At 31.0% G+C, this 11363-nt stretch overlaps 1 protein-coding gene and 1 pseudogene across 2 annotated transcripts; one reads left to right on the top strand and one right to left on the bottom strand.

The window, feature by feature from the left end:
* The first annotated feature begins 848 nt into the window (after positions 1–848).
* On the top strand, positions 849–1494 carry LOC128193749 (probable galacturonosyltransferase-like 8; annotated as a pseudogene).
* A 3318-nt stretch (positions 1495–4812) lies between these two features.
* LOC108334623 (uncharacterized) lies at positions 4813–8534 on the bottom strand. 2 transcript variants are annotated; one of them, XM_017570512.2, is made up of 5 exons: positions 8164–8534; positions 7113–7404; positions 6473–6523; positions 6294–6335; positions 4813–5350 (listed from the first exon to the last, which is right to left on the bottom strand). In XM_017570512.2, the coding sequence occupies exons 1-5, from the start codon at positions 8406–8408 to the stop codon at positions 4958–4960; spliced, it is 1023 nt and encodes a 340-aa protein (XP_017426001.1). In that variant the 5' UTR covers positions 8409–8534; the 3' UTR covers positions 4813–4957. The 2 variants fall into 2 exon arrangements, with proteins under 2 accessions (XP_017426001.1, XP_017426009.1); XM_017570520.2 differs by lacking the exon at positions 6294–6335 and having other exon boundaries at positions 8164–8530.
* Positions 8535–11363: the final 2829 nt, after the last annotated feature.

Here is an 11363-nt window from a genome sequence, read left to right as displayed (position 1 = left end):
GAATATTTGTTATTTTCAAATTAGGCTTAATACTTATTTTGGTCCCTCGGTTTGTAGGGTATGTTCAAAGTTGTTCTTCATTTTTTCAAAAGTTCAATAACATCCTATATTTCGCAAAAACTGTGCAAGTTAGTCCTTTTTTGTTACGGCGTTAAAAAAGCTAACGGTAGAGTTGTCCCACTGGCAAAAAGTTGATGACTTGTGCACTCATTACTGACGTGGCACTGTCAGCTGTTTTTGAATCATAAGTATAACGAGGCGGCAAGGATGTTGCTGGTTCCGAAGTTGGGTACGGGCTAGCGGTGGAGCTGCGGTAGGCGGGGGTGTTTGTTAAGACGACAGAGGACAAACCGCAGGCGGCAGATTAGGCCTTAAAGAGGCAGATGGTTCATTCCATGAGAAGAGGAATTGATTGCCTGTTTTTTGTTTCAGATGATTCAGATTTTTCGGATATGTTGAGGAGGTCAAGGGAGGAAAATTTGGGAACTGTGGTGGTGGGTGATTGGGATAGGGCTTTGGGGAGGCATGCAGATTTGTGGATGCCATGGATGGGGTTGAGAATGGGTTGTTGCTGTTGATCTTCTCAGCTATTGATAACAAAATGTAGTTCAAGTTGTAACACAATAATGTACTTCTTTGGTGAGTGATTGGGAAGATGTACAAAACTTCACTCCATCAAGGTTCCAGAGAAAATTGCACATTCTTTGAAACGCACCAACGTAGAAAGAAAGAAAGAAAAACGCAGAACTCAAGAACATCCCAATAAATTCCAACAATGCCGTTTTTTCTTTAACACCCTTTCATTTTCTTCCATCAAGAACTTGTTTTGCCAGCGACCCATTACTCCAATGCTTCCCCTTCGCTTCAGAGTCATCGTTTCCTTTCTCATTCTCTGCCTCCTTTTTTCCCCGTTCTTCTGCCTTGGAATCTGCTTTTTTCCGACCACCGAAGACGACGACTCATTCTTCCACTACGCCGAGGCACCGGGGTACCAAATTGGGCAGGCTGCCCCGTTTCCTCCACCCACACCGCTATCCCCTCGTGCGACCCGTCTCTGGTCCACATCGCTATGACCCTCGACTCCAGCTACCTTCGCGGCCCCATCGCCACTGTGCACTCTGTTCTTCGCCACTCCTCGTGCTCGGAAAGTGTGTTCTTCCACTTTGTTGCGGCGGAGTTTGACCCGGCAAGCCCACGGGTCTTGACCCGCCTCATTCTATCCATCTTCCCCTCTCTAAACTTCAAAGTCTACATCTTTAAAGAAGACACAGTGATTAACCTAATCTCGTCTTCAATCCGACTGGCCTTGGAAAACCCGTTGAGGAGTTCTAGAACGACCCTTTACTCTCTTACGTGTTCTCTTCTCGAAAGCCTTTTTATTTCAACACTGGAGTGATGGTGATGGATTTGGTGCGGTGGAGGGAGGGGAACTAGAGGAAGAGGATTGAGAACTGGATGGAACTGCAGAAGAAAAAGAGGATTTATGATTTGTGATTGAGAACTGGATGGAACTGCTGTTGACGCCCAGGGTTCTGCAAAGATGGAATCTACCTAGACTGAGGATGTACAGAAGCGTGCTTGGATTCATAAAATTATACTTAATTGCCACATCGATTTATCAGTTGCCACATAACTGGACACATCATTTATTATTGGCTAACGTGGACATTACGCCGTTAGATTTTTAATGCCGTAAGTAAAAATGATCAACTTGAACCGTTTTTTCAAAATATAGGACGTTAATGAACTTTTGAAAAAAGAAAGGACAACTTTGAACATACCCTACAAACCGAGAGACCAAAATAGGTATTAAACCTTTCAAATTATTATGGAAAGGGTTTTGCTCATACTATATTATTATTTAAATTTAAATTTTATACAACTAGTTTCAAGTTAAGGGCCAATATCAGAATATGGATTGCAAGGCTGTTCCCAAAAAGACTCGTACACTTTGTTAAACCATTCTGTTGTTAACATTCAGAACTGACCTTATATGAATATAACTCAGCCAAAAAAGTAAGTCATGAGCAAAGAAAACTGCCCAAATAGTTAATATGAATATTTTGTCATCCTCACATTATTATAAGAAGTATGTTTGCTCATAGTATAGGAGTCAAATTAAATTTTTTACAACTTTAAACTCAAGGGGCAATATCAGAATATGATGGATACAAGTGCTATTTAACCTAAACTGCAGATGGTGCTTTTCAAAATCCAGTGGCTCATAATTAGTTTATAATTGCACATTAAAAAGGTAAAAAATCAAAGTCATGATGATTCAGAGTGACATAAAAATTGTGGACTATGTATAATCATATAAAATAATAATACTTTAATACATTTTTACATTTATTTGACAACGGTACAAAAATAAAATAATTATAAAAAAAAAATTTATATTTTTTTAAAAAATATAGTATCAAATGGACATAAAATATTTATATGTATCAAAATATTATTTTTCAATCACGTATAAAAAAAGAGAAAGGAAAATTGACTAAATAAATCATATGTAAAGCATCTTTACAAGATCATTGTTTCTTGTTGTGAGGACCACCAAATCTAATATTTCACTATTGCAAATATGCTAAGGAAATTCTTTCAACCTATCTACAATAAGGGGCTTAAGTATTGAAGCCCAAGATGCCAAAATGATAATTTTGGTTTATACAACATTCTTGTGTTTTGAGAGCACATAAAAAGAAGCCTAAGGTTCATACAGATATTTCAAGATTTTATTCTTGCCCAATCCAACATCATAAAAAAGATTGATTCAGAAGGAATTTCAGAAAAAAAGAAAAAAACTTTTATCTTTCAGGAAATTTCTATAGCATTTGTGCTGGGGCAATAGACACATTATTCCTCCTTACATCATCAGATATTGGAAGATGAAAAAATGAATTTTATGAAAGGATAGATATTGTTCAGAAATAAAACAAATATTTTCTATTTTAAAATTATTATAAAAATTGTGTTTAGTCTATAAACTAAATTATAAAATATTTTGTCCTAGTATTTTATGAGAGTCTTATTAAACATTATTCTTAACAAACAGTATATGAAAAATATATTTTGGTTTAATGTGAAATCTTGTTTGTCACATAAATATATTTCACATATCATTGCTTGAGAAGAATGTTTACATTTATTTTCATAAAATATAAGAATTAAATATTTTATAATTTAATTTAGGAACCAAACGTTTTATAATAGTTTGTGGACGGAAAAACATGATCTAATGATTTGTTTTTAAACTTTTTTTATGTAGATAATATGAAATCATTGATTTTGATTGTGATTTTTACACCATTAACTAATATGCTGTTGTTTCTTGCACCCTCACAATAGAAAAGATTCAAACACCTTTTATCACTGCATCATACCATCATTGTTACCATCGCTTCTACCGTTGCTGTTGTTGCAGAGAAAGGAAGAGAGAAAATACTAAAAATAAGAAAACAAATACAGAAGAAACTCGTTCTGAACAACTCTTTTTAGAATGTATTCCATGTACCAAACACATTTCATGTAGTGATATTCTGAAAAATTTATTCTAAAAAATATTATATGAATTCCGAAAAGTTTGTTACAGTAGTCCTATTTTGGAAAATCTGTTCCTAAATATATTTTATATGTTTTGAAAAAATTTATTTAGAAAATTCCTGAAAATCTAGTTTCAAAAATTGTTTTAAAATTCTCGTTCTAGAAATCTTATTTTAAAAATTCTGCAAAGCTTGTTTCAAAAAGTTTCCAGAACGTATATTTCAGAAGTCACTTTCGAGAAGATAAAATTGTCATTTTGAAAATTTGGCGGTGTTAAAAAACATCGAGAGTGCAGGAAGTAAAAGCCTAACTAATATGTTTAACATGCACAGTAAAGAGCCCATATTACATATCAGATTTTTAATACTAGGTCAAATGTAACAATACATACTATTTATTTACCTTAAACACAATACAAAACAAAATTTCAAAATGAAATAAAACTAAAAAGTGAAATTAAGAGATACCAACATAAAAATTCCCTTTTATACAGAAGACATGCATATATTTCAAATACTAAAAAATGAAAACATTTTATTTTAAAAGATAATTTTTTTTTCTTTTTGAAAAAAATAGGTTTCAACTTTAGTCTTGGATAAAATATTTTGTCTATTTCCACCTTTGAAAAATAGAAACCTAGTTATTGAAAATATTTAATGATATTGATGACGGCAAAAGTTTTCTCATAATAAATTTTACACGTATTTTAATATTAGATTATATCCTTTTTTTCTTGAATAAAACACCCGTTCACACTCTTACACACACTCATATATATATATATATATATATATATATATATATATATATATATATATATATATATATATATATATATATATATATATATATATATATATATATATATATATATATATTATATATATATAATATTTTTCTTAAAAAATATAAACAAAAAAATATGATTTTATAATAAAGAAGTATAAAAAAGAAGAAATAATTTTATAAATTTTAAAATAATGTGTAAAATCAATTAAAAGTATTTTAGTAAATAAAAATAGAAACAGATATAAAAGCCCTTGTCAATGTTCATGATTTAAAACTTACATATTACCTACTATATCAATTTGAATATTATGCGAAATTCTTTATTTATATAAGGACGAATTCAGATAATATTCATGTTTGTAATACTATTATCAGTGATACCTTTTAAGATTTCTAAAATGAAATATATTTATTAGGGAAAAACAGAATAGAAACAGTTCTTTCAAATACTAAGAATTAAAAAAAGAAAACTTGAAGAGATCAAATTCAATATGAGCTCATTTCATAACTTAAATGACATTTAAGTTCTAATTTTAAGAAGGGATGAAAAAAAAAGGAGAAAATTTGCAATCAGCATAAGACGATGAAGCTTATGATGAACTTAAATGAGACCATAAATACAAAATCATCGATTCTTTGGTTGTAGCATGTACAAGAAAATTCCACCTGCAACTGAGACATTGAGCGACTCGTATTCTCCGGCCATAGCAATGCTCACAAGTTCACAAGCCTGCAGGGATTTTTCTGAAAGGCCACTTCCTTCACTTCCTAAAACCAAACACAATGGTGTATCTGATAAGGAATCACACAAGGTTTGAGAGAGAGAGCACACTGGCTTTAGCAACTCTCCAAGCTCTGGGTGCCCAGCCAGCAACTTCATTTCAAATTCTTCTTTGAGAGACTCCACGTGATTCCAGCTGCCAGAAACAACAGGGATCTGAAAGGAGGCACCTCGGCTAGCCCGAAGAGCTTTCTCATTGAATGGATCACAGCAGCCGGGAAGAAGGAAAACTCCATCCTGTCACATGCAAACATGTCAAGTTTGAATTAAAATTACAAAAGGAATTTTAGTTATAATATTCAAATATGAAACAAACTATGTTGAAATAATTAGAAAGATTTTAAAATGGAGATCCTACAGAATTTTTTATCCTAATAATTGTTGGAAGTCTCCCTTAACTAAAAATAACATAAGGCGAGTTTACAATACCTAAGTGAGTACAAATTTCACTTTACAAGCTAATTTTATAAGATTCAATTAAACTTAAAATCCAACTTTTAACATGGTATCAGAGTTAAGTTAGAGTCTATCCTAGCAGAATTTGATGTTTGTTAAATCTATTGTTTTATCCACTATCGAATTATTAATGTCTAGTCTCATGCACGAAATGTATATGTATAAGCATGAGGAAGGTGTGTTAGAAGTCTCATATCGACTATAAATAAAGCGAGTTTATATTATATAAGTGAGTACAAAGCTTATCTTATAAGTTGGTTTTGTAAGGTTGAATTAGGTTTAAAATCTACTTCTTAACACTATAAACAACAATTTACCGTAGATCTATTATGTTTTTCATCTTTTCTTAGTGTTTTTGCATCTGGTGTTTGTTGTATGTTGTTTGTTTGAGTCTAGTAATTTCTGTTGACTTATTAAGAGTTATTAGTTATTTTGCTTCTTTATGCTATTATTTATGTATATTTATGCATTCTAGAAAGGATTTTATTATCTTTGTCAATCTCTTTATCCTCGAGTTATGATCTTGTACCCACTATTCTTTTATTATCCTTGAGTTTGACAACAATGGGAGGAAGTTCCTATTGAGGAGAGAATTAAGTTGTAAATTGATTCCATATGTCTCTCAATGCAAACAAACGAATGTGCCGATTAAAAGAATTATGAATAAGCGTAACATTCTAAAAATTTGTTTGAAATGTAAGACATCAATTAAAACAAGTAAAACCTTATCAGGAACTCTTAGACGAGAAGATCCCATTCCCTGAAACTAGTTAAAGTTTAATGTAGCAATCATGTACCATGTCCATAAAACAGGGTTAGAAAATCACGCACAGAGGATCAATAGAATGATATGAAAACAATGCTCCATGAACCTATGCCCAGGGGAGGAAGATAATTCCTTACCCATCTGAAGGCCACAGCTGATCTGAGCAATGTACCAAGGTTGCCAGGATCCTGCAGAAAACAATTCTCAAATATCACTAATGCACACGAAGTTTTTGAAACCAACAGGATTCTCTCAATGTTTACACTTTGAAACATTCAAATAAAATAACACATGACAAACAGATTATTCAAGCCCTTATCGTAATTGAAGTCCATGAATGTTCTACTTTCCTGTATCCTATATGCAGAATGAGGGGAGCAATGGCTATGGAGAACTGGAAATGATTCTGAGCTTCTTTTGAGGAACATGAACTTGAAATATTAATTTTATTATTTTCTCTCTCAAAATTTAGAATGTAGACTAGAGCTATGTTTCATATTCTACCCAGAACACGATCATTGATAAAGATTGTACAATATCAATAATTAAACTTTTTATGAACGCTTGGTAATTCAATTTATGTTTGTGATGTTTCCAATAAGTATATAGGGTCCTACATTAATCAGAAGTGCAAAAAATAACTACATAGAATAAGTGGCAATATTGACAAAAATAGGTCAAACCAGGAACAGTGGTGCCACCATCAACAAGAAAGATGATCAAGTGAACATTCAGAGACTCAAAATGGTAAAGTCAAGAAGTGACATTATGTATCACCTGAATCCCATCAAGGACTAATATCCTATGAACAGATGGAAACCATTTCTGGTAGTTCTTTTGATCATCATCAACATTGAAAAAACTGGCAGGAATTTTCATAAGAGCAATTGCATCTAGAGAGTCAGTAGTTTGCAGCCCTGAAAGCTTTCTCATCACTGTGGAGGCCACACGCACAATAGAAGCAGTGGATTTATCCAACCCATCAGGAATCTCAGCTTTGTCAGGAAGAATTAAACAATCCATTGAAACACTTTCATCTTGTAATGACTCTTGAAACCTGCAGATTTCTCTGCAAACAACAATTATATATCATTTACCCATGTAGTTTTATTCCATAATTTCAGTCATACATATCATCCATACTTTAATTGTAGAGAAAAGATCCATATAAAATAAGACCATGCTAACTGGCTTAAGAACTAAAAGGGATGAATCAAGCCATATTCTGCCTGAAATTGTAGTTTTGTACATATTGAAGTGATATCCTAAAATGTAGACAAGAAAACAAAGAATAAGGTTCAGGTAATTTATTTCAGTACATTACTTAATGAATAATACTTTGAGGATTTGAGCTCAACCGCATAGGTTTCCACTATTCATATAATTTAAAACTGTTTAAGCTTAGTTAGGACAATGTAATTTGAAGTTTAGTACCTGTTATCAGATGAATAATTAGTGAAAGCACAATAACAGGAACGTGTCTTGGCTAATGAAATAGCTTATGACTTCTATAAGTTTTTTTTACCTTATTTCCACAAGTTTCTATGTAAAGCTTTTCACAGCATGCTCTGTAGCTTGTGTTTATTAATGACCAAATTAACATTATATGAGATAACATGTTCCGCAAGTTGCACAATATTTCAACAAAAACTCACTAATTAAATTTTTTTGAAAGATTGGAATTTTGAAGGCGATGTAGCTTAAAAACCGTATGCAACTAACAAAGACTTAGCAAAATTGCAAAAGGGTCACTGCCAAAGTACCTCAACCCACCAAAAGGAAAAGCAGAAAAAGAGCATTCAAAGAAAAGCAGAGGAAAAACAGAGACCTGATAGGGGTAGCACCGACAACGAGAGCAGAAGCGTGAGCACGGCGATAGGAAGAGGAGTTGCGAAGCTTGACGCAGTGCTTCACAAATGGGTTAGAAGCACTAGTTATGAGCTTGGGTTTGTCGTCGTGAGAGGTTCCTTCTTCTTCTTGTTGCTGCTGTTGGGGCGGTGGAGTGACCGAAAGGCTTGGCTTAAAACACCATATTTTATGTATTTGAGGATATAAAATGGAAGCACATTGCATTTCGGTTTCTGCCTTTTTCCACTGCTGCAGATGGCTATGCTTGTTATGTTATGCTCCTGGCTAAAGCTTTGAAAATTTTGGGGATAAATTATAACCATTTTATTGCCCAAATGCTATCTATTGAGTTTAGCCCTAACACCAAATTAGATACTTTGTAGGACATGTACCCACAAAATTGAAAGAAATAAAATTGACTTAAATATCAAGAATTGGAGCGAGGTTGGTAAAAGTCCTATGAATGAAGGATCTTCATTATTCATTATTCATATTGAATGTAATTTGTTCTTCGTGCTCATCAGCTTGAAATTTGATTGTCATTGAAAAATAATTTCTGTCTATGATCTAAATCAAATCACTCAAAAATGCAAAATTCTGGATACAGACTTTAAACTACTGAATATGAAAGTTCTCAGTAAAATGCATAGATTTTAATTTGGTTATTAAATAATGAAAAATATTCTTTCCTACACTTAGATCTTTTAATCCTTACTTACTTTTTCTTCTTTTTTTTTCTTAAAAAAATATAAATTTTTATAATAAATATAAAAATATATCATAGTATCATTTCTGTTAAATAATTCATCACTTATTGATATTCTTATATTATCAAGACTAAAAGAGATTATCTTGGAATGAATAATAGAATTTAAAAATTAAAAGATTTAGATTATATATGCATTTAGAGGTCGCTGAACTGTTAACAACTGAAATCAAATCGCAATAATTATTCTTGTTAACATATTCCTTCATTTATGTATGTTTTTTTTTACTTAAACGTAAACATCGCTAAATCATAAAAGTTATTGAAAAACTATATATAATTTGTACAGAATTTCTGAAAAAGATAATTAAATTTCAGTGAAATTTTCAGTCTCGAGAAATAGGACATTCTTGAGGAAGTTGCTCCCTTTACCACCTCAAATACTCTCTACACCTCTCCCTAATTTTTTTAATTACTAAACTATCCTTTTATTTTAACTTTTTACTTTTTAATTTTTTTTTATAAAAATCCTAATCTTTAGCTCTCATTTTATCCGTTTTTCCCAATCCATTCTTTACAACATTCGTTTTCACTTATAATTTTTTCTTCTTCATTTTGTGCCTTGGTTATGTGTTCCGGTAATGGTGCGGTGTTGCAGAGTTTTTTGAAACGAGAATATTCTCTCTGTCTAAAGCCAAATAAGCAACATTAGTTGTATTCTAGTGTTTTTCTTCTCCTTTTTTTTGGCAGGAAAAATACTCTTATTCTACTATATAATATTTAGTTGTTTCAAGCCAAACTCTAGCATCTTTCCTTGCATCCAATCATAAAACATAAAACGTATCTCACCCTATCAACAACCACAATAATACATATATATATCAATCCTTTATTAGACGGATATCGACATTCGTTTAATATTTCAGCGCATACCCACGTCCGTTACAGTGTTAGACTTATATATTAAAAAACCTGTGAAGCTAGCGGACCACCTTCAACCACCACTAAACGAAGCTCTTCCACCATTACACCTTCTTACACAGTCACTTCCTCTAATCACTCATTGGAGCACCTTCTTGCATCGCACCGAACCAATGCTATCTCCAACCAAACACAACACATTAATCCTAGACTATACCACCACACTTTCAGCAAACAAAATTTAGAAGAAGAAGAAGATTGAGAGGAATTTCATTCGAGTGAAAGTAGTGAACTGTTGGGCAAGGACATTCATATAGTGGTGGGACCATTAATGAAAGTGGTTGATTGTTGGATAAAAAAATAAAAGACTAAAATTAAATATTGCTTAAGGGTAAAAAAGGAACGGAGAAAGCAGGACGTGGTGGTGGAGGAAGTAACCCTCCATTCTTGATTATCACTTCTAATATATAAAGACTGTATACTTACCAAAAGAGAATTTAGCATAAAGCTACACAAAAATATGAAACAAAAAACAATCATCCCATTTATCAATATTGGATTCAAAGAAGCATGTGGACTCAGGGCCGTGCTAATCCATACATAGCCGAATAAGAAAAACATTGTCTTAGATTGTTGAGGGTTACTCTCTACATCACTCCACTTTGCTTCATGCACTACTACATTTTTTTTAAATTCCAAAACTATCTTTTATATTTTAAAATATTCTACACTTTCATCTCTTTTCTTCAACGAATGTGGCACATCTGTTGAGTTCTTTTTTTTTTTAATTTTTAGTTTTTTAATTCATTGTATTTTAAATTAATATATAAATATTATTTGGTTTTTTTTAAATTATTACTTAATTATCTATATATTAATTTTATTTTATTTAATAAAATAATAATTATTAATTTAATTTATGTATTATTATTTAAATAATAATTAAAATATTTTTTATAAATATATTAAAACGGATGTACCACATCCGTTAACAAATGTGGCAACATCCAATGATTTTTTATTTGTTTTTTTAGTTTTTAGTTTTTTAATTTTTTGTATTTTAAATTAATATATAAATATTATTTAATTATTTTAAAATTATTACTTAATTTTTTATAAATTAATTTTATTTTATTTAATAAAATAATTATTATTAATTTTAATTTATGTATTATTATTTAAATAATAATTAAATTTTTTGTTATAAATCTAGTAAACGGATGTGCCACATCCGTTACATCCGTTAAATTAGTTTTTTTTTTCGTTTTTAGTTTTTTAACTTTTCTATATTTTAAATTAATATATAAATATTATTTAATTTTTTTAATTTATTACTTAATTATTTATAAATTAATTTTATTTTATTTAATTAAATAATTATTATTTTAATTTATATATTATTATTTAAATAATAAATAAAATATTTTTTGAAAATCTATTAAACGGTGGCCATATCCGTTGAAGTTTTTTTTTTTAAATAAAAACAATAAACTAAAATATAAAATATGTAAACGGATGTCAACATCCGTTCACGGATAACAACATCCGTTGAA

The sequence above is a fragment of the Vigna angularis genome, chromosome 1, assembly GCF_016808095.1.
Source record: "Vigna angularis cultivar LongXiaoDou No.4 chromosome 1, ASM1680809v1, whole genome shotgun sequence".
In the NCBI taxonomy this organism is placed as follows: Eukaryota; Viridiplantae; Streptophyta; class Magnoliopsida; order Fabales; family Fabaceae; genus Vigna; species Vigna angularis.
Note: the sequence above shows the minus strand (reverse complement) of the source record. Positions and strands in the feature narration are given on the sequence as shown.

Excerpts from the sequence above, each read along its gene's own strand:
- LOC108334623 (XM_017570512.2), bottom strand. The coding sequence starts at position 8,408 with ATGCAATGTGCTTCCATTTTATATCCTCAAATACATAAAATATGGTGT. Across the intron at positions 7,405-8,163 it reads GTCGGTGCTACCCCTATCAG|AGAAATCTGCAGGTTTCAAG; the intron begins GTCTCTGTTTTT and ends TGTTGTTTGCAG. Across the intron at positions 6,336-6,472 it reads CAGCTGTGGCCTTCAGATGG|TTTCAGGGAATGGGATCTTC; the intron begins GTAAGGAATTAT and ends AACTTTAACTAG.